The following is a 23,444-nucleotide window of genomic DNA, read 5'->3' as shown; positions in this document are numbered from 1 at the left end:
AGAGTATGGATCCAAATGTTGAAAGTAGGGATGTGCAGGCTCGGATAGGTTCGAATTTGCATGCCGAGTTCGGATTTTTCCCTCCAAAAAACGGGACTCAGAAAGAGGCAAAACATCATCTTGCATGGACAAACATCATCATTCCTGGACTTTTGTCATGAAATTTATGACGAAAAAAAGAAAATTACAAAGCAGACCACACTAACAGGATTCTTCTCAAAGGCTACACCTAGTACCCCTACCCCTACCCCTACAAGTCCTTCCATTTCCTTGCCATCATCTCCCTTACCTGAGCCCTTTACAGATCCTGATAACACCAATGATGACACATTACATGATGAAGGATTTGTTGGCTAGAATGTCTGTTTTTCATATCTATATATTTTTTTATGCCAATTGTCCTGTTTATGCTCTGTAAAGATACAGTATGCAACAGTAATGCTAAGTCTAACTAGTAGTACATAGTAAAGTTATGCAAAATAAAACAAACAGGTTCTGCAAAGTACTGTACAGTGCTGCAAAGAGTTATGCAAAATTAGTGTACTGTATGCAAAGTAAACAGTTATTCAAAATAAAAGTTTTGCAAAGTAAAAAAAAGCTAAATAAAACAAGTTATGCAAAGTAAAGCAGTTTTCTTTTCTTTAGTCATAATACAATACAGTACAGGTAAATGATTGCTGTGCATACTGTATAAAGGTACAGTACAGTATACAGTATTGTACTGTACAGTACTGTACATGTATACAAAACTGTACTATAGTTATGCATATACTGTATAGTACTATATATCCTGTTGATGCTTTCACTGACTCTTTCACTCTATTTTTACCATTTTAAAATTGTTGAATGTGCCAGCTCTTTCCAGCTTCATTTTATAATTGCTCGGTTAACGACCAATTCGTTTAACAACCGAGTCGTAGGAACGGAACTCGGTCGTTAAGTGAGGAATGTCTGTAGAACTATGTGATATTCTTGTAAGGATAAGCACAGCAGTTTATTTCAAATGCTGAATTTCTCTGAGAAGAGTCAAGGACAAGCACACAGCTGCAATGTTATCTAGAGTTTCTGGGAGTATAACTTCTCACATATATTATCTCGTTGTGTTTATTGGAATGTATCAACTCACAGTTTGTTTTATATTTTATAATTAAGAAATGCACTATAAGATGATTGGTTAGGATATTAGCCAGAAATGAGTACGTAGTAGGCAGACTTCAGTGTTCCATAGCACCCATGTTACAATAACCTATAAATACCATGCCTTGAATACAATAAAGTTCAGATATACTTCAAACATACATACGGTATGTCATACTTGCCGACATTCAGCTACCTCCTTCTGGGAGGGGGCTGAATGTCAGCTTACAGCGGGGGTCATGGCCGCATGATAATGTTGTTGTGGGGGCATGGCCAGGGTGGGCCGGGGGCATGGTCACAAGATCGTGTCATAGTGGCTCCGCCCCTCTTCACAATGCCGGAGTAAATGGCTTTGTAAAGTGGGGGCGGGGCCACAATTACGCAATTCAGCGCGAATCGCTTCACTGGACCCACCCGCTGCGAGGGTTTTGATATTAACTCTGCGGCAGGGATGTCGGCTTCTGGGAGGCTTGCCTGCCTTTCTGGGGAGCCAGGAGCGGCACCCGATAATCGGCAGGCTCCCGGACAAATGGGGAGGGTAGGCAAGCTTGCGGTATGTCTGTGTTGTCTCCCGCAGTAAACTGCAGATAAGGAATTGGAATGTGACTATCTGAACTCACTGTACAACCCTAACAGGGTTATGAGCCTGAATTAATCAGAACGACAAAGTGGTCTCCAGTAGCAATTTTTAATTGATGTTGCAACCCAGAGGTGTTCACACTAAGAATGCACTGCACACTCATGGTTGGGTCCAGGTGAGAGAAGAATGCTTCATAATCTGAACCAAATACAGACCCGACTGTCGGATGCAGTGTGTCATGGAGTGTATCCAGCAGGGGAGTATGGAGGTCACTATGCAACAGACCACCAGAGAGGATAGAGGGCTAAATTTACGAAGCAGCAAATTGTAATTCCTAGCGGTTTTGCTGCAGTTTTGCAATCTTTCGATTTACTGAGGCCAAATATGCCGCAAAAATACAGAGAAAGCACACTTTAGAAAAGAATAGAACAGAATTAAATACCAAAGCACTATCAATGTTTTAAACCATAGAAAGAATAGAATACAAGCTATGGATTTGTGAAGCTGTGGTTTAAAAAAACACAGAAAGTCCGTTGGCAAACTCGCCCAAACAATAGAACTGACTGTGGCAGGTGAGTTTGGGTGAAGCACTGCCAGGTCACTATGATCTGTGCAGGCTTAGTTATGCTTAAAAATGTAGAAAGAGTTAATTTAGAAAAAAAATGTGTAGGGTTCCCTCCAAATCAATATCAAGCCCGGACCTCTAAGCCTAGGGTGGTATTGGAAAATGGGGGAAAAATGGGCTTGGGTTCCCTCTATTTTCCAATAATCAGCACCATGCTGAGCCAGCTGAGGGGATAACGCTATGGCAGAGAGACACGCTGCATTGGGATGCCATGTGTCGTTCCTCTCACTATTTTTACTGAATTTGCTTCTTTTTCACAGTGCTAATGTGATAAAAGCACAAAATATGTGTACCCTGTACACCACTAGTAGTTTTTTATGCTATTGTAGTGGGACAAGAACACTAGTCTGAGAAAAAAGGCCAAAGACCAGCGGCCAATATGACTTAGCCATGCATCCCACCACAACATTGTGCAAATTCACTCTGCCACAATTGTTAGAGTTCTAAGACATCAGTACACTACAATTCTCTTTGGAAGTGGGTGCATTGCAAAAAGTGTAAAAGTCCAAAACGAGCTATCAGTAGCGTTGTGTCACAGTCATGCTTTGCATTCCATGCCATATAGCACAAATATATTAGATGAATTAGAAGAAACCTGTATGTGAAATACCAACAAAAAAGTCATGTAAATGTTTAATGCAATACTTCCCTTCCTTCTCTAAGATTAAATCTAAGGGGTCAATTAATATTGCAATGGCACGGAAATGCAGTGAATGGTACCTACTGTACTCTTGTCCCTCTAGCGACCCGACTCGCTGATTTTTGTACGCAGCCCTATGGGACTATGAGCAAAAAAAGTCCAGAGCTACTATACTGTAAGGGGTAAATTTACTAAAGTGAGAGTTTTTAGAAGAGAGTTTTAAAAGTGATGTTGCCCATAGCAACCAATCAGATTCTACTTAACATTTAACTAGCACCTTCTAGAAGATAATAGCTAGAATCTGATTGGTTGCTATGGGCAATATCACTTTTAAAACTCACTTCTAAAAACTCTCTCTTTAGTAAATTTAACCCTAAATGTTGCATATAGCCGCACTTTACAGTGACATACGGTGAGGTAAATGGCTGGAGAGGCACTGGCTAGTATTAGAGCCAGATTTACAGATACATATATGAACCTGAGGGTTCATGTGGGCATTATACAAAGTTGCAGCAGTATATAGTCATGGAAATTTGGTGAGTTTTGATCAGGGATGTGCTGAAAAGGTATAGAGGGGAGGCAGTGCCTCACCTGTCATACACTTTTTACTCAAGAGTTTTGACTATTTTTGACTATAAAATGATTAGAATAATAGATGGTACTACTAAACAAAGCCTTTGTGTAGGTCTCTGACTACTGATCTGTCATCCCTTCATCATATCTTTGTGACCCTTATGAGTTAGTTTGTGAGGCTGAGTTTGGAGAGACTTTTGATAAGCCGCTACTTGTTCAATATGTGTTAAGATCAAAGAGAACGTCTATAAATTTCTGCATACTGTAGATCGCACTTTGGCCCTGATTCAGAGCCGGACGCTCTTTCAGAGAGCTCGCTCTGAATCAGGGCGGCCTCTTCTGTTTTTTTGGGCGGCCTCCTGACCACTCGTGGGCGGCCAGGTGATGGTCGTGACCATCGTGACTATCGTGCTTGCGACGAGACCCTTGTGGTAGGGTCTCGTTCATCGCAAGCCCCAGTGAGCTTCCAGCTATAATAGTGATGTCAGTAGGGCAGCCCCCAAACGGCAGGGAATGCCTCCGTTTGGCCAGCCACCCCCCCGACCCTCCCCGACCCGCCTTCCAAACAGAGCGAGCTGTCGATCAACATCGACAGCCGCCACTTTTGGATGCGAGCGCAGGAGCGAGTGATTTCTCACTCACTCTGGGGCTCGCGCACTCCGCTCGCGAGCGGGTCTGAATCAGGCCCTTTGTACTGTCCTAGGTTAAATATATTCATTTGGATTCTTCTGATAGATGTTGGAGAGGCGGCTCCCTGGGGGGCCACTGTTCTCACAGTTTGTGATAGTTCTCCATAGCTAGATAGATAGTACATAGTCAGGGGCAGGGCCGCCATCAGGGGGGGACTGCCGGGACTGAAGTCCCGGGCCCGGACCCTGTCAGCATGAGAGGGGGCCCGCGTGGCTCCTACCTAGTACCGCCCGCTCCTACCACCAGTGCATACCACGCACTACCCCCAGGAGTTAAAACTGGGGTGGGGTGCTGCTACCGCCTGCCGGCCCACAATACTCGTTTGCCCGCACTTGCTCCAACTCCAACCTGAGAGCCTCCTCTGCTGAACCGATTAAATTCCCCTCTCTGATCAGGCTGAGCAAAATGGGGGCGGAGCCAATGTAGTAAGCCCCGCCCCCGTACGACCGCGATTTACGTCATCCCGGAGGGGCGGACCCTAATGAGGCAAGGTGCCTGCCCCCATTATCAAGCTGCTGTTGCTTCAGAAAAAGTATGTATGTGTTTTAGCATGTGTATGTATGTGTCTGTATGTTTTTGTAGGTATGTGCTAGTGTGTATATATGAATGTGTCTGTATGTGCTAGTGTGTACATATGTGTTGGTGTGTATGTATGTTAGTGTGTATATATGTGTATGCATGTTAGTGTATATGTGTTGGTGTGTATGTATCTGCTAGTGTGTATATATGTGTATGTATGTTAGTGCATATGTGTGAATATTGTAAATGTGTATATAGAGTATGTATTTGCCTGTATGTGCTAGTGTGTACATATGTGTTGGTGTGTATGTATGTTAGTGTGTATATATGTGTATGTATGTGTGTACATATGTGTTGGTCTGTATGCATGTTAGTGTATATGTATGTGTTGGTGTGTATGTATCTGTATGTATGATAATGCATATATATGTGGTAGTGTGTGAATACTATATATGTGTTAGTGTGTGTACACTGTATATGTTAGTCAGTTTATATGTGTATCGATGTGTTAATGTGTATATGTTTGTTATATATAATATATACATGTTTACTATATACTTTATATATAAATTATAAATATGCGTATATATATATATATATATATATATATATAGTAAGCAAATTGGCGGCACTAGGAGACTTGGTAGTGTAGAGTAAAATGCCTTTAATATCCTACGTTTCGGAGGTTAATCCGTTGTCAGGGAAACGTTTCCCTGAAGATGGATTAACCTCCGAAACGTAGGATATTAAAGGCATTTTACTCTACACTACCAAGTCTCTTAGTGCCGCCGAATTGCTTACTGTTTGTTTGGGTTTGAGACCCGTCGGAAGGCACAGGAGCGCAAAGAACCTTTTTCCCTAAAACAAGTGCCGGATTCAAAGATTGCTATATATATATACACCCCTCCTAGAAAATCCATAGTTTGCCCCTGCTCTTGTTCAATATATTTTTTTCTCCTTTGGAGTCGGCGCGCAAGACTTCATGATGCCATGATGCTGGAAGGGAGAGGTCAGAGGAGCTGCGGTGCGTGAGGAGCAGCGCCAGCCAGACCTGAAGGAGAAGAAGCCAGAAGAAAGGAGCATTCTTCAAGGCGTTAAGGTAAGTCATGATTTATGAGATGTAGCGGGGGAAGGGGGAGCGGTGGAAGAGGGGGCCCAGGGGCCCTGCCTATTTTGGCAGTCCCGGGCCCCACAATTTCTGATGGCAGCCCTGGTCAGGGGCGCCGAGAGGGGGGTGGTGGGTACAGATTGCCTGGCCCTGAGCTTCCTGAGGGGCCCGGTGGGGGCCCGGGTCCGGCGCCACTGCCCCCCCCCTCACAGCAGCCCAGCACACAGCGTGTGCTGAGCTGCAGTTGGAGACTGCTCGTGGCTGCTGCCACAGCAGTCTCCTATGCCTGTGCGGGGGAAGGATCACACTGATCGCACCCCCCCTGGCTTTGCGCCAGGCTGAGGGGGCTCAGAGCGCCCCCTCTCCCCAGCGCGCAGCACCACTTCGCGGTGCTGCAAATCAATCTTTTTTTTTTTTCTCGGCAAGGGGGCGTGGCCACGCCTCCCGCGATTAGGCCACACCCCCTATTACCGGGGCCCGCCACGGCTCTTGGCGGGCCTGTACATAGTTAGATAGTACATAGATAGATAGTACATAGTTCTCCGATTTCTGGGTTGATGTTAAAAACTTGATATTGTCAGTCCTCCAAGTTTCTATTCATAATTCTCCCAAGTTCTCCCTTCAGCTTCTCATCATTAAAACAAATTCATACAACACATAATCTTGGCATCCACTTGCCAGCTAGCTGCAGATTGGAAAAACTCAACCTTCCTCTCTACAATCCATCATTAATAGTAGTTGGTATGTCCATAGTACATGACCGGTATCATTAAAAATGTGCCCAAATCATTTAACAAAGTCTGGGGCCCATGGATGTCCTTTCATATCTCCCACTTACCATCTATGTAACCCTAGAGCTCTCTCTTATGTTTGTCCCTCTGGTATTCCTCCACTTTTCCCCCTCCCATATGGTTTGCCACGCCATTCCTTAGTCCTTCTAACCCCCCACCAATAATTTAAAACTGGCCAATGCCATAGGATGCTGCCATCAGAGGTGCTCAGAAAATGGTCATGACACTGTTTCCGCCCACAAGTGGTCTCTGCCTGTCAATCACTGGGCGAATAAATCCTCACTGTGAGAGACACCGGTAATGAAATTTGACACATGCGCAGCGCAACTCAGATGCATGCGCAGACCACCGATAATTGCTTAACTGCGTACATCTCTGTATCAGATCCAATGTACTGTTGTCTTCATATTTTAAAACCATTTTATGATCTTGAATGTGCCTTAGTCACGCAGTAATGTTTACCTGTGCTTTCACTGACAGTCAATAAAGCATTGTTTAAAAAATACAAATAATCAATCCTCTTTATAAATTTCTGAGATGTCTGGTACATTACCATTGTTTTTTCTCAGCAAATCAATGAGATACTCGGCCTCCTCCTTTATACGCTCCTCAATGCTACGTTTCCCCATCCCAAAATTACTCAGCGTCAACACGGTAAAATTCCTCAGCTCCTTCCACTTCTCACCATTACTGAATGCCATCTCTGCAAGATAGAATACAAGAGTGAATTATCTATGCGGTAATACACAAACTTATTGAATTATAGAGCAACGCATGAGATTGTTTTACCTGTATATGGATTATGTGATATGTAATACACAGGGCTGGTGCAAGGTTTCCGGGCGCCCTAGGCAACTTTTCACCAAGCGCCCCTTCTCCCTCCATGTCCATAATATGCCACGCATCAGTCTCCTCAGTTAAATAATTATAATATGCCACACAGCAGTGTCCCAAATTCATAATATACTATATAGAATATTGCACACAGCAGAGCACCAACATCATAATGTACAGTACCACATAACACTGCCGCAAATTCATAATATTCCACACAGCTGAACCATCAATTTTTTGTGTGAACTCTGCGGCACCCACCAGTGGCTGGTGCTTCTAGGCGACTGCCTAAAGCTGCCTAATGTAGCACGGGCCATGGTATTACCGCACTTTTTCTTAAAAAAGCATATAGTGACATAACGATCAGGGCCATTTTTCTGGAAAAACAGGTTCAGGAGTGTCATGGCAAACCACCACCAGGCAAATATTAAAAAATATATATATATATATATATATATATATATATATCTATATCTATATATATATATATATAATGGGATATAGGCAGCACACCAAGGTCTTGTAGTGTTCAAGGATAGACAACAATCTGTGTCAAAATTCAGCATTCGGTCTTGCGACCTTTATCAAGAATTTCGCATGACTGAAATGTTGAATTCTGATACAGCGTGTTACCTATTCTTGAACATTACAAGACCTAGGTATCGCCTATATCCCATTATACATTGGAGTACTGGCTCCTCTGGAGGGCACCTGGACAAGTATTAACCCTTTATCTGTGGAGTGCCAGCTTAACTTGCGTGTGTGTGTATAATAGAGATGAGCGGGTTCGTATCTCAGAGATCCGAACCCACCTGAATTTCTGGGTTCCAGGGCGATCCAAGCGAAGCTCAGATCTTCCTGCCTGCCCCGGATCCCTCACCTGAGGCAAAACCTCGCGACCCCGCTGTCGGGTCGCGAGCTTTTGTTTTGGGCGGGCTTAACGCTGATTGGCTGAGAGAGCCATCTGTCATGGCTCTCAGCCAATTAGCGTTAAGCCCATTGAAAATGCACACAGAGAGGGAAAAAAAGATGGCGCCTGCCATCCCCCACCGCCTGGCACCGCCGGCACCCCCCGCTGCCGACACCGCCAGCACCCCCACTGGCAGCATCCCCCGCTGCCGACACCGCCGCTGCCGACACTCCTGCACTGCTGCCCCACGTACTGAGGACACCGTCAGCGACCCCCACACTGCCGACACTCCCACACTGAGGACACCACCAGCACCCCTGCACTGCCGACACTGTCAGCACACATGCACTGAGGACACCGCTGGCACCCCCGCTCTGCCGACACCGCCGGCACCCTGCATTGAGAACACCCCTGCACTGCCGACACAGTCAGCAAACCTGCACTGAGGACCCCGCTCTGCCGACACTGCCGGTACCCTTCACTGAGAACACTGCCAGCACCGCAGCACTGCCATTCCATGCACTTTGGACACTGCCAGCAACCCCCGCACTGCCGACACAGCCAGCAAACCTGCACTAAAGACACCGCTGGCACCCCTGCCCTGCCAACACAGCCAGCAACCCTGCACTAAAGACACAGCTGGCACCCCCGCACTGCTGACACAGCCAGCAAACCTGCAGTAAAGACACCGCAGGCACCCCCGCACTGCCGACACAGCTAGCAAACCTGCACTAAAGACACCACCAGCACCCCCACACTACAGACACAGCCAGCAAATGTGCACTAAAGACACCGCTGGAACACCCGCACTGCCGACACAGCCAGCAAACTTGTACTAAAGACACCGCTGACACCCCCGCACTGCCGACACAGCCAGCAAAACTGCACTAAAGACACCACTGGCACCCCCGCACTGCCGACACAGCCAGCAAACCTGCACTAAAGACACCGCTGGCAGCCCCGCACTGCCGACACAGCCAGCAAACCTGCACTAAAGACACCACTGGCACCCCCGCACTGCCAACACAGCCAGCAAACCTGCACTAAAGACACCGCTGGCACTCCCCGCACTGCCGACACAGCCAGCAAACCTGCACTAAAGACACTGCTGTCACACCCGCGCTGCCGACATCACCGGTACCCTTCACTGAGGACACTGCCAGAACCACAGCACTGCCATTCCATGTACTGAGGACACCGACAGCAACCCCGCTCTCCCGACACTGCTGTCACAATAAGTGCACTATTGGTGTATCCAACCCACACTGTATAACACACTGTATCCGTGTTGGAAATTAGAAACTGAAAACTGATTGGAAATTACTGGAAATAAATGTCATTGAGGTTAATTATACTGTAGGAACAAAAACAGGCCCATTTTATGTGATTTTAGCTGTTTTTATGATTTTTCAGAAAAAATCCAGATCCAAAACCAAAACACGAAAACAAAACACGGAGGTGAGGTTTTGGCAAAACCAAACCAGATCCAAAACCAGCAGGGATCCAAATCCAAACCAAGGTTCAGGAACAGCAATCCTGATTACATCATAGTTACGGATAGGTTCAGGAACTGAGATCCTGCTTGTTCCTGCTGAAAGATAGCTCTGATTACGAGACAGTCACACAGAAATAGATGAACATTTAACAAATCTCAATACATTCTGACTGATGGACATAAACTGATCCCTATATTCCTCATCCCAACTTCATTCATACTACTTACCTACAGTACCAAACACAGTGGGCCTGATTCAGCGACGGACGCTCTGAAAGAGCGCTCGCTCTGAATCAGAGCTTTTTATTTTTTTTTGGTGCGGTTTCCTGGCCGCTCGCATAGCTGTGGGTGACCATCGGGGCTTGCGACGACACCCTTGTGGTAGGGTCTCGTGGTCGCAAGCCCCAGAGAGCTTCCGGCTCTAATAGAGCCGGAAGCTCTGCCACTGACATCACTGGTGATGTCAGTGGGGCCACCCACAAACGGCAGGCGTTCGCTTGGGAACGCCTGCGTTTGTGAAGCCACCTCCCCGCCACGCCTACAAAATGGGACGAGCTGTCGATCAACTTCGACAGCCGCCCCTTTTGTAGTGAGGCACGGAGCAAGAGAATTTCTCTCTCGCTCTGGGGCTTGTGCACCATCGACCCGCTTGCGAGCGCTCAAGCGCTTGCGCGCAGGCCTGAATCAGGCCCAGAGTGCCTATCTTGGGTTACCCATTCACCCTCCCACCTTCATAATGCCATGTAAATAGTTCAGTAAACAATAGAAAGCATTTTACTAACAGTGCAACCTGTTAAATGGTTTTATGCAGTTGGGTAAGAGTGAATAAGAGGCTGGGAAAGTAAGTCTTTGTGGGGTAGTGAGATAAAAGATTTTAATCAACACATTCTGATTTCAAGTTTATATATATTGTATATATATTACCTGTATAGAGCAGAATGTATCTCTGATTGTACTTATAAATATTGTAGATGTCACTAAGGCACCAGGCTGATATCCATCTCCAACCTCACTTAGGGGGTATATTCATCATCACTTAATTTCTACAAAAGCAGGTGAAAATTAACATTTTCACCTGCAATTGTAGAAATTAAGTTATCGGGCCATTCATCAAGAAGGTAAAACAGGAGATATCACAGATATCTCCTGCTTGTTTCTCTTGTGGAATGTCCCGCTGTCCCCATACACTATTATGCTTGTCTCACTGCTCCGAAAGTAGGAGTCACCCGTGAAGAACCACATTCTGCAGGAGTGACTGAGAAGTCAATATCCGCACATTAAACAGGACGAGCTGATCTGGATACAAGGAGAGACAGGGATATGACTGATGAGAACTCTAGATTCCCTCCATGCACTGCTGGGTCACGTACTTACCATCTCCCTTGGTAAAGTCATAGAACGAAGCATAATAAGCCCGACCACTGAATTCTTCTGCCTTGTCAATCAAAGTCTCCTTTATAGCTTTATATCCGCACAGCACAACACAAGGACGGTTCCCTTCATACACAGTGAATATGTCTCCATAGGTTTTATTTAGCTACAGTAAAAGTACAAGACAATATGTTAAGTGCAATGCTACATGATTATTCTGAGTGGTTTTGCATAATGCCATTTATTTCCTAAAGTATTTGAAAAATATGTTGTTTATATTTATCGTGATAACATCAGTTTTATAGCAAGGAATGTGTACGTATAGCCTGAATTATTGTTTCTGTGGCATTTCTGTTACAGTTGAGAGCTGTTTGGCCTCCAGTCCGCCTCTTCAGAATGGGTTCCATTGTAGTAGCACTGTATGATACAAATCCAAATGTCCTTATTCCATAACCTGCATTGATAATAGTTGGGTTCTAAAGCTGTCTGCAAGACTCATACTGACACAGTATTTACTTTGTATATTTGGTTTTATCTATGTTATTAAATGAGAGGGCTGCCAAAAGTACATGACCAATTCTAAACCCTGCTGCCAAGAAACTTAACACCTGTCTTTATAATAAGATTAACTATTGCTGCAATAAACAAGATAACTGTGAATTTCAGCAATTCAGCGGCCTCATAGGAGAAATTTACTAACCTGCGATAAACTCACCAGATTTACAAAAAAAAACTGCTTTAAAATATTAGACACCGTCATCACTATTTTTTTACATGTTAAGAATACAAAGCATTGAAGTTATCAAGCAGAGCATTGCCTAAATTGTAGAATAATTGTAAAAGTTTTGCTTCATAATTGCCTTCATCATAAATACATTTTCATTGCCCCCACCATTGGCAATCAATGTATTTTGCCCCCATAAAATAATAATAAAATAATAATTACTCCTTAATACGTTAAAAAAAAATATTGCACTCTGTATATATTCATATATTAATACAGACTACTAATATACTCATAAAATATTTTTGCAATTAATTTTATCCCCTTAATCAAAAAGTAATGATCGCTCCCATAATGTATGTGTGTATTGTGCCTCCTCTTGATGTTCTGAATGACCATATACTGTAGCTCAAACAGCATGCAGTTTAGTTCCTCCTACCACAAGGAATACCACTGTCTCACCTTCAGTAGTGACTGTACAATGTTGCTGAAGTTCATCTTGTATAGAGTTCCAATGATGGGAAGAGGAGTTGGTCCAGGAGGGAGTTTGGCTTTTTCCAACATCATCATACTGAATTTAGCCAAGAAGCAGGTGATGAGAAGCACCAGGAGTGCTGTACATAGTGAGTAGAAGTCCATCCTACCAATAGAGATCAGACAATCATTTTGTTTTTAGTGAAACCATCGGAAAGGACAGCATGCTGAGGATGAACATGCATTAAACTTCAGCTCAGGTGGATGAGCTCTTTAGTGAAGTTTGAAGGAGAAAATGTGAGCCCAAGGCTACCAAACAAAGACCTCCTCATAAGAATAAACCACTAGTTACTCTATTCGCGAGGATTTATTATTAAAAGTTCTGAAAAGTACCATCAGTCTGCTTTTCTTGCCACAAAGTTGACAATACTAATCAAAAATTATTAATTATATGCATTATACTACATTTTAGCAATACAATTCACATGAAAAACATAGTTTATCAAAAACCAAGGGGCCCTAGGCAAGATTCTGGTTTGTGGCCCCATTTCCTTCTGTTCCGTCCCTGCGTAGGTCCCTTTTCTAGACAAACTGGCAGTTTACATGTACTGCATATGTATATATATACAGTATATACATAAAGTCCCAAGTTTAGGGGTCTGTCAGTTCATTTGGGCTAATCTCTTGAATCACTGGCCAATATTTGATGGGGTTCTTACTATTTTATACAGCATAGGTCGAAGAAGGATTAGATGTATGAACCATTAATCTGTGGCAAAAGGGAACCAAGCAGAGACGATTTTAGTGAAGCAAGTCACAGAAAGTGGCTAGCTAGGACAACAGCATGAGAGCATCTGTGCACCAAGTGGCTGGCTAGGATGCTGAAACAGCATGAGAGCATCTGAAACTGAGACTTGGAATAAAGCAAGTCACAGAAATCACAGTTGAAGTGAGTGACTGACTGACTGCTGCTGCTGCAGGGCCGAGGGGTGTGTTCTCTGAGACAGTGAGAGCCAATCAGCGATAGCAATGTGCCCTTTTGCTTAGCAGCAGCCTAGAGAAGGGAGGAAGTCCGGGACTGAGCAGGGTCACGTCTGATGCAGACAGAGAGTGAAAGACAGCCTCCAACTAACCCATTAAGATTCCCTGATGCAGACAAAGTAGCCAGGAAGGAGCCAGGGGAGGCACAGTGATCAGGAATAAAAAAAAAATAAACAACCAATGAGGAATGGACTTAGCTGCACATGACACACAGGTTGCAGCCCTCTGCCCAAGTTCCCTCGTACAGGTGCTGGCATGCTTGGGAGTGCTGCTAGAAGTACATAATCAGGTGTAGTCGACAAGCCAGGTCAGAATCAACTGGTCAGCGAAGTACTGTAGCAAGGAAAGACAGAATCAGGTCACACAGAAGCCAAAGTCAAACCAGGAATCACCAAATGCAGTATCAGAAGATCAAACAGAAATGGGTCACAAGGAATAGCTAAGGTCAGGAACAGGTAGACAATAGCACATGGTCAAGGTACGCAGAAGCAAGGAATAAGCCTATACAATGGCACTACAGTGCTCCCAGGAACTTCTTTTATAAAGGTCAAGGTTCAATTCTAGCGCCAATCCCCTAAACCACACGTCTCTTTAAATCTTAAACAGAGTGGCATAGGAGAGAGAGCTGCTGACAGTGCCCGCTGGGGACTTCCTTCCGACCCGGTAAGTGACCACCGAGTTTGGCTGCACTGTGAAATTACCCCGCTTTCTATGGGTGGGCATCTAACACCCCACAAATGGCTTGCCAGGAAACTTCTGATGAACTTTCAAAGGAGTTGATGAAGTGCATGAACATCCAAGGATTTGACCCAACAGCGTTCTTCCAAATCATATCCTTTCCAGTCCACCAAGAATTGAACTGTACCTTGGGACATTCTGGAGTCCAGAATCTGTTTCACTTCCTATTCTTCCGGATGGTCCACTGGAATCGCAGGGGGAGGGTTGCAATACTGATTGAACACCAAGAGTTTGGGGAAAGAGATATGAAATACATTGGTAATCCTGAGAGTACCAGGATGTTTCAGTCAAACCACCACTGGTTTAATTAGCTGGAGGATCTAGAAGGGACCAATTAATCTGGGAGTGAACTTCATAGTGGGAACTTTTAATAATGTGCTTAGTGGAAAGCAAGCTTTGTCACCTGGGTTCAACACAGGACCCTTCCTCCTCTTTCTGTCTGCCAGCAGTTCATACCTAGAAGAGACTTTACACAGATTATTTTGTTACCTTCCAGATCTTGAGGAATGACTCACTGCCACAAATGGCTGGAAGTGATACCGACTGAAGGGCTGGCAACTCTGTTATCACAGGATGCAGAATGAAGAAAGGATAGTAATTTGGCCCATGGCAACAGGGAAATCCAGTCATCTTGTTTGGCTGAGACATATGTCCTAATAAACCTCTCCAGATCTTGGTTTACATGCTCCATCTGACCATTACTCTGAGAGTGGTAAGCAGATGAGAAACTTAGGTTGATCCCAAAGCACTTACTGTACATAACGACCTCCAGCTCTCAGAGGTAAATTACACCCCATGGTCTGAAACAATATCCTTGGGAAACCCATGTAGCCTGAAGATTTCTTTTATAAACACATTGGCCAAATTTGGAGCTGAAGGTAGACCTTTCAATGGGACAAAATGAGCAACCTTGGAGAACCTGTCCACCACTACCCAGATTGTATTGAAACCTTGGCAGGATGGTAGATCCGTGAAAAAGTCCATCGATATATAGGAGACCAAGGATGATCAGGTACAGAGAGTGAACATAAAGAACCCAAGGGAAGGTGAGTTGGCACCTTGTGTTGAGCACAGATGGTACAGGCTGCCACAAAGTCCTTGACATCACGATGCACAGTCGACCACCAATAATTTCTGAGGATTAGTTCTAGAGTTTTTTCCACACCTGCATGACCAGTGAAGCATGAAGAATAAGTCAACTGAAGTAATTTAGTCCAGAGTTTGGGTGCTACAAATGTGTTCCCTGGTGGAATCTTGATCTTACTGGTGACTGTGACAAACAAGCAGGGTTCAGAATTGGCTTGTCCTCCCACACTTCACCTTTCTCAGCAGAACTGAATTCTTAGGACAGGGCATCAGCTTCCACATTTTTGCAACCTGGATGATTGGTAATAATCAGGCTGAAATGTTCGTAAAGCCAAGACCATTTGGACTGGTGATAATTAAGGCAATGAGCAGTTTTGAAATATGTGAGGTTCTTGTGATGGGTTTAAACTGTCACAGGAAATTTTTCACCACCACTCTTGCCAAGCCAGTTTAATGGCTAGTAAAAGGTTATCCCTGACTGCATAGTTCTTGTGTGGGGCCAAAAATGTATGGGAAAAGAAGCCACAACAGTACCATTTATCCCCTTCATCCTTCTGGGACAAGACTGCTCCAACTCCATCTGTAGAGGTGTCCACCTCTAGGAAGGGTTGATCACAGTTGGTTGTCTCAGAATGGGGGATGAAATGAAACACTGCTTTAACTTGGCAAATACTTCCTCTGCATCCAAAACCCAAATCCTGATGTCTTGGCCCTTTTTGGTGAGTGCAGTGATAGGGGTTGTGAAAGATGAATAGTTCCTGATAAATTGACAATAAAAGGTGCAAAAACCCAGGTAGCATTATATCACCTTTAACCCAGTCAGATGAGGCCAACTGATGATGGCAGAAATTTTCTCTGGGTCCATCTGAAGTCTAGAGCACAAAAATTATGTATCCCAGGAATTTCTGTAATTTGCAGTAGAGCTGATTAGCTCGGAGTCGAGATAGGACTTCACAGACATGCTTGCAATGACTTGCCAAATCTTTAGAGAATATCAAAATATCATCAAGGTATACTACTGCATACTGGTACAACAGGTCTCAGAAGATTTGGTTCATGTACTTTTGGAAAACAGCAGGTGCATTGCTTAATCCAAACGGCATGACCAGATACTCATAGTGCCCATCTCGAGTGTTGAAGGCAGTTTTCCAATCATCCCCCGACTGGGTCCTAATCAAATTGTAGGCCCCGTGGAGATCTGATTTAGCAAAAATCTTTGCCCCTTTTATTCAATTGAAGAGCTCCCAGATTAGAGGTAATGGATACTGATCCTTGATAGTAATGGCATTCAGAACTCAGTAATCATTACACAGTAACAAGTTTCAATCTTTCTACTTGACAAAGAATAGACCGGCACCTACGGGTTACTTGGATTCTCTGATAAACCCGCGTTCAAGATTCTCCTTAATGTAGTCAGTCACTGCCTGGGTCTCAGGAAGAGAAAGAGGAAACACTCTTCCACGAGGATGCACCTTCCCTGGTAATAACTCTACGGCACAATCCCACTCCCGATGAGCTGGAAGTGTGTTAGCAGCATTCTTACTGAATACATCCATGAAGGACTTGTACGGAGCAGGTAGAGAATCATCTGGGATGATGGATGAACTCTGGATGACACAATATGGGGGTCTGATTGATGGTGGGCATCTCCAATAGCACCAAGATCCCCATGACAAAATTTGGGGTTCACTCCAGTCTAACGTAGGAGCATGCTTGCGTAACCATGGAAGACCCAGGATAATCGGACTATCGGCTGATGGAAGTATGTAGACTGAAATGAACTCTTTATGAAGAGCGCCAACTTGCATGGTGATTTCTGGAGTTCTGGAGTGGATGGTAGCCATAGGAAGTTTATTCCCAGCCACCCCAATGATGCAGAGTGGACTCTGTAAAGGCATACTAGGAATTCCTAACTCCTGGACTTCAAGAAGGCCTTAAGAGTCTCAGAGGGTTTTTTTTATTTAACAGCAGAATCCCATCGATCACAAACTTTTATGGAACTTTTTCAGTTGGGGTGTGCCGGAATGCACCTAATCTGACCACTCCTCAATCAGTTAGGCCTTCTCATTTCCCAGATGCTTAGGACAATGAACAAGGAGATGATCTGGCTCACCACAGTACATGCACAGCTTATTTTTGAACCTCCTCTCTCTGTCAGAAACAGGTAGACTTGACTTCCCGATCTGCATGGGTTTTTCAGGATAGCTGATTCTGCTGATGACACCCTACCGGGCTCATCGAATACCCTTCTAAAGGCTTCTAAAAATGTAGTGCTGTTGATGTCCAAGGGATCATTCCTTTCCCACAGTGGAGAAGCCCAGGCTAGGGGTTCTCCAGACAGTAATGAAATGATGTAGGCCACCTTGGTTCTCTTGGTCCAAATTTGCAGTATGGCTTTTGAACTGGATTGAGCACTACTTCAGGAAACCCTGGCAGCTCTTGGGATCTCCATTGTACTTGGCAGAATTTGAAATTTGTAGTAGTGTGGATGTCACAGCAGCTGGAACAGGCACTGCAGGAGGTGATGCCGGCTGTGCTGGAGGAGATCGGAGATTGCCGACTTGTTGCATTAATTTCTGCAGGCACTGCATTATTTGAGCCTGGTCTCATTTTTGCTTTTCCACTCGACCAATCATACTCTCCAACAGGTCATGTAGTGAGGGGTTACCAGCGGCATCCATTTTGTGGCCAGAGTATTCTGACACAACTCACGGATGGGTAATGGATGTTGGCCCATTCTCAGGATTGCCGAAGAACCAGGACAGAGTCTAGCATGCCGGTGGTATTCACAAGTGACCCCCCCAAAGAGGTATGGACTTAGCTGCACTCGACACGCAGGTGGCGGCCCTCTGCCCAGGTTCCCTCGTACAGGTGCTGTGTGCTTGGGCATGCTTCTGGAAGTACATAATCTAGTGGAGTCGACAAGCCAGGTCAGAAACAACCGGCCAGCAAAGCAGACAGAATCAGGTCACATGGAAGTCGAAGTCAAACCAGCAATCACCAAACGTTATTCCAGGGGATCAAACAGAAATGGGTCACAAGGAATAGCCGAGGTCAGGAACAGGTAGACAATAGAAATTGAACCTGTGTGCATATCGGATCATTAACTGATGTGGGCACAGATAACAATTAAAAAAGATAAGAGAAGAGTGAGACAATGGAGATTTCCGACATATACAGTATGTTGCAATCATTACAGTTCAGAAAAGCGGTATAGGAATTCTGGGATGAATATGAAAATAACAACAAAGTAAAAATGAAAACCTTTTAAATTACTGTCCGGCATCTAAAGAAGTCATTAGAGGAAAGATTATAGAATATGTAGTGAGAAGATGGAAAGAACATCCCTGTATAAACAGTCACAAAATATATTAACAGAAGCATATCAAAAATATAAAATATATTTATCGCAAAATGCCAGACGGAAGTATAAGGAAGCAAAACTTCACTTTGAGAAAATTTTAGAAAAAATGGGAGAGAGATGTACATTAAATAGACAGCATAGGTTCAATGCACATGGAAATAAAGCAGGAAAGTTGATATCAAACTTACTTAAAGGAACCAAAGCTGCATCGGTAGTAATTAACTTGCGGAAGACGGATGACACATATACTAAAAATGGAGAAGTAATAGTGGAAGTACGTAGAAACTTCTACAGAGATTTATACATGAATCAAGAAATAAAGGAGGAAGCAAAGGAAGAGTTTTGGGACAAAATAAGTTTGCCACAACTAGAGGAAAAAAGACCTCTGTGCTCCAGTAACCAAAATAAAAGTACAAAAAGTTATATTAGGTTTGAAAACAGAGAAAGCTTCAGTACCAGATGGTCTACCAAGGGAGTATTATAAGCTGTTAAATATTAAAATTATAGATACATTGGTATAAATATTTAATATAATTATAACACAAGGATCTATACCGAAGTATTTTAACGATGCTAAAATTAGAATTATTCCAAATCCCGGTAAAAATTTAGAAATGCCCAGTTCATATAGACCAATATCTTTGTTAACCACATAACTGACGATTTTTTTCCCCAAAAACCACTCCAAAATTGTCAGGTTTTTTTATGAGTGAATTAGGTGAGGAACATCCATTTTAACTTATCCAAAATGGTTTCATAAAAAAAAAGAAAAAAGTTTTTTTTTTTAATATTTGTAAAAAAAAAATTGTTTTTTAAAATAACTGAACATCGGAACCACCATAGGAAACATCGGAAACATCAGAAACATTGTGACCGTCGCAACGTTCAAATAAAGACCGGATACAGAAACCAGGTTTGTCAGGGGCGTTAGGGGGGAGGTTAAACTTACTTTTCCAGCGGCTGCTCAGTTTTGCAGGTGCTGGGTAGGGGGTCTTGCTTTGCTGACTGATCAGCAGTGATCGGCAGCACAGCAGACAGAGAGGGAGAGGGTGCTGGCAAGCAGAGGGACCAGAAAGGTCCCTCTGAGAGCAGCAGCTGCTGGAAGATTCTCTTCTTGCAGCCGCCCTCATGTTTATCTGTCTGGACGAAATTTTATGTCCAGTACAGATAAAGAACTGCCTGGTGTGGACAGAAAATTACGTCCATGCCAGGCAAGTGGTTAAACTCCGACTATAAAATAATAACCAAAATATTAGCAAAGAGGATGAAGATAATACTTCCAAAATGGGTAGAAGATGACCAGACAGGATTTATACGTGGAAGGCACTCAGTTAGTAATGTAAGAAAAGTATTAACTGTGGGGCAATGCATACAGGATAAGGGAGAAACAGAACCACAATTTATACTATCATTGGATGCTGAAAAAGCCTTTGATTTGATAGCATGGGACCATCTATATACAACTTTGAAAAAATTTGGCTTTCCAGAAGAATTTGTAAATATATTGTCCACATTATATAAGGATTCATCTTCTAAGATTATATGCAATGGATATATGTCCGGAGATATTGAAATAGGTAGAAGGACACGGCAAGGGTGCCCCATGTCACCATTATTACTTGCAATGGCAATTCAGCCATTAGCAGTAGCCCTTCTGAAAAATACAGAATTCCAAGGTATTAGAATTAAACAAACAGAGCTAAAATTAGCAATGTTTGCGGACAATATGATTATATTTATAGCAAATCCAAATAGATCTACAGTATTCCAGTAGTACTAAATGAGATTAACTAATTTCGGAGTTTTACAGGTTTTAAGATTAACACAGTAAAATCAGAACTTCTTCCATTGAATGCAATCCCAATTATGCCTAAAATAATAAAAGATATAAATCCATTTCAAGTAATATCAAAGAAAATAACATATCTAGGAATATATATCACATATCCAATAAACAAGATATATGAAGCAAATTATGAGACCATAATTAATAAAATAAAAACCAAGTTAGAAAACTGGAAAGCAATGCCACTGTCATTATTGGGTAGAGCAGCGGTGATAAAAACAATAATTTTCCCTAAGTTGGCATATGTGATACAAATGCTACCGATAAGGATGACAAACGTAGATATACATTTCTGTACTAGAATGTTCTCAGACTTATTTCTATGTCTAAGTTAAAGATGAAAAGACAAGAAGGAGGTCTGGCAATACCGGATATTATGGCCTTTATTAAGGCGACTCATTTCAGATACATAATGTTATTAGATAAAGCAGAATATACAAATCTTAAAATAGAACAGGAAATGGAAGAACCGTATGCGTTGAGTATTATTACATATTCCAAGAAAAATGCTTCCAAGGCATTTAGCGACAACTATGATATTTAAAGAAACATATCAGTCATGGTGGGATATAAATAAGCGAATACAAGGCAACCCAAGATTCTCTCAATATGTTGAGATATGTGGAAACCCATGTTTTGAGCCAGCAATGGAGAATGGTCTGTTTAGAAGATGAAGAACTAAGGGAATTAGCAAAATCAGGGATGTCCTCAACCCGGGAGGGGACATAATGTCATTCCAAGATTTAGGGCGTTATTCAATTAGAGGCGAAATGGGCCGTTTACGCCGTCGTTGGTGAATCGGCCGTCCGATCGGTCGATATATTGGTCGCGATCGACTGATTTGCAGGCAATTTTGCCAACGACGGCGAAAAACGTCAGTTTTTTGCCTAAAAACTGGAAGAACTTTTCTCCAGACAAGGGCAGTCAAAAAAAATTAGCAAAATCTCTGATTTGGGGTAAGAATGTGCGGATTTCTTACAGAACCCTTTCGACAGCCCCCCTAATGATACTTTAGTGGAAAAAAAAATTGTAAGTTACGTACTTTGGCGAAAAGCGTCCGCTGAAATTTCGGTAAAATTTTTATTTTTTTGGTGAAAAATGTTTTTCACAAACGTATTGGGTCTGGTATTTCGGAGGGCCATAAGGATGCACCAAGTGTTTTAAACATCGCACGTGACTGGCGCAGATGTTTTTTTAAAACCGCTAAAAAACACATGCACCAGCCACATGTGATGTTTAAAACACTTGGTGCATCTTTATGGCCCTCCGAAATACCAGCACCAATACTTTAAATGCATTTTTCACAAAAAAAAATAAAATTTCAGTTGTCGTTTTTCGCCAAAGTACGCAATTTACTAATTTTTATTTTTTTTTGCTAAATAAATCCCCACATTTTTACCCCAAAAATAGGGATTTTGCACATTTTCCCCCTTTTTTTAAATGGAGATAGACTGAGAAGATAGAGTGAGAGAGGGAAGAAAGGAGAATGGGAATGAGAGTTAAGGAAGTATATAAGACAATTGGAAATTTATATGTTTGTATCTCATTTTTTATATACGTGATGATGTAGATGAATAAAATATATTGAAGTAAAAAAATATTTAACAATCAACACACACACAGGTATATGTCAGTACATCTGTCTTGTATTAGTATCAGCTTCAGCTGAAGCAATTTGGGAAAAGCCATGGAGCAAGTATTATAGGAAATACCTGATGATAGATGTAACATCACTGATATTATTTATTAATGTATTACATGATAAAATAATAACGTGCATTTAAACAATCTTTAAAGTGTTCTCATGATTCTAGAAAGGAGAATACCCCATGTTAGTCCATACTACATGTCACTCTCCCACTCCGTCTGTTTGCTCTCTGTTTTTCTCCCTCATTTAACCAGAATAATCTATGTTACTACCCCACACACTCCTGCACCACTTCACACACTCTCCATAATATAGCAATTGGTATTATTCTATCTTTAGGTGCACCCCATAGCAGCCAGCCCATATATCTCCTATAGCCGACTCGTCCCTCACCAGCCACCCAAGGACTGAGCCACAACACTTCAGCCGTCCTTGTGCATGATATCCAGATAATATACACAGAGCTTCATGGTTATAAACAGTTATCAATCATTACACAAAAGGGATTTCAGTATTGACTTTCTAATATTACCTAACCTGATAGTATAAAAGGACAAGCTTGGGGAATAGATCAGGTCACTTACCTTAAAATACTGATACTTTGGAAAACAGGTTACAAATCCCTCTGAGCAGTTTATATAGTCATTGCTTGGACTCATGTTATTGTGCAGCTGCCAAAAAAAATGTTCCAAGAGCTGCAAACTCATTGGCTCATCATGGTTGTAACATCAAATTAATGTTTCATTCGTTGAAAGCTTGTGTAAGACTTATCATTAGTCTGACCCTTTATACAACTCAGAGACCAAGGCTACCACATGAAAACATTGTTACTATAATCATCAACAGCTGGTCACTTTAATCATAAAGTATTCCTTACTAAAAATGTATTCAAAATACAGTTAGTCTCATTTAATAGCCACAAAGTTGACAGCACTAATATTTCAGGGATCCAAAATAATGAATGAAATATTATTAACAATAATATGAATACTAAAAGTATACCAAATCACTGTGCTAGGTATGTAAATGAAGCACAAGTATACCACAATAAACAACATATAGGAGTTTATGTACTAAGCAGTGTTAAGAGACAGAGTGAAAAGTGATAAGAAAGTGATAAGGTGCCAGCCAATCAGCTCCTAACTGTCATCTCACAGGCTGTGTTTGAAAAATGACAGTTGGGAGCTGATTGGCTGGTACCTTATCACTTTCTTATCACTTTCCACTCTGTCTCCTAACACTGCAGAGTA

The 23,444-nt window shown here is 42.7% G+C and overlaps 1 protein-coding gene across 1 annotated transcript in view; it reads right to left on the bottom strand.

The window, feature by feature from the left end:
* LOC148502819 (cytochrome P450 2F2-like) overlaps positions 1–22,829 on the bottom strand; it is a 100,591-nt gene extending 77,762 nt beyond the window's left edge. The window contains exons 1-4 of the mRNA XM_088449271.1: positions 22,779–22,829; positions 12,460–12,637; positions 11,277–11,439; positions 7,217–7,366 (exon numbers count right to left, since the gene is read on the bottom strand). Of these exons, the coding sequence (XP_088305397.1) occupies positions 7,217–7,366; positions 11,277–11,439; positions 12,460–12,636 (490 nt within the window). The 5' untranslated portion in view covers position 12,637; positions 22,779–22,829. The remainder of the gene's footprint in view (positions 1–7,216; positions 7,367–11,276; positions 11,440–12,459; positions 12,638–22,778) is intronic.
* Positions 22,830–23,444: the final 615 nt, after the last annotated feature.

Source organism: Taudactylus pleione, unplaced genomic scaffold (genome assembly GCF_031769625.1).
Source record: "Taudactylus pleione unplaced genomic scaffold, aTauple2 ptg000481l, whole genome shotgun sequence".
NCBI lineage: Eukaryota > Metazoa > Chordata > Amphibia > Anura > Myobatrachidae > Taudactylus > Taudactylus pleione.
The sequence above is the reverse complement of the archived record's forward strand: the minus strand, read 5'-3'. Positions and strand labels throughout refer to the sequence as shown.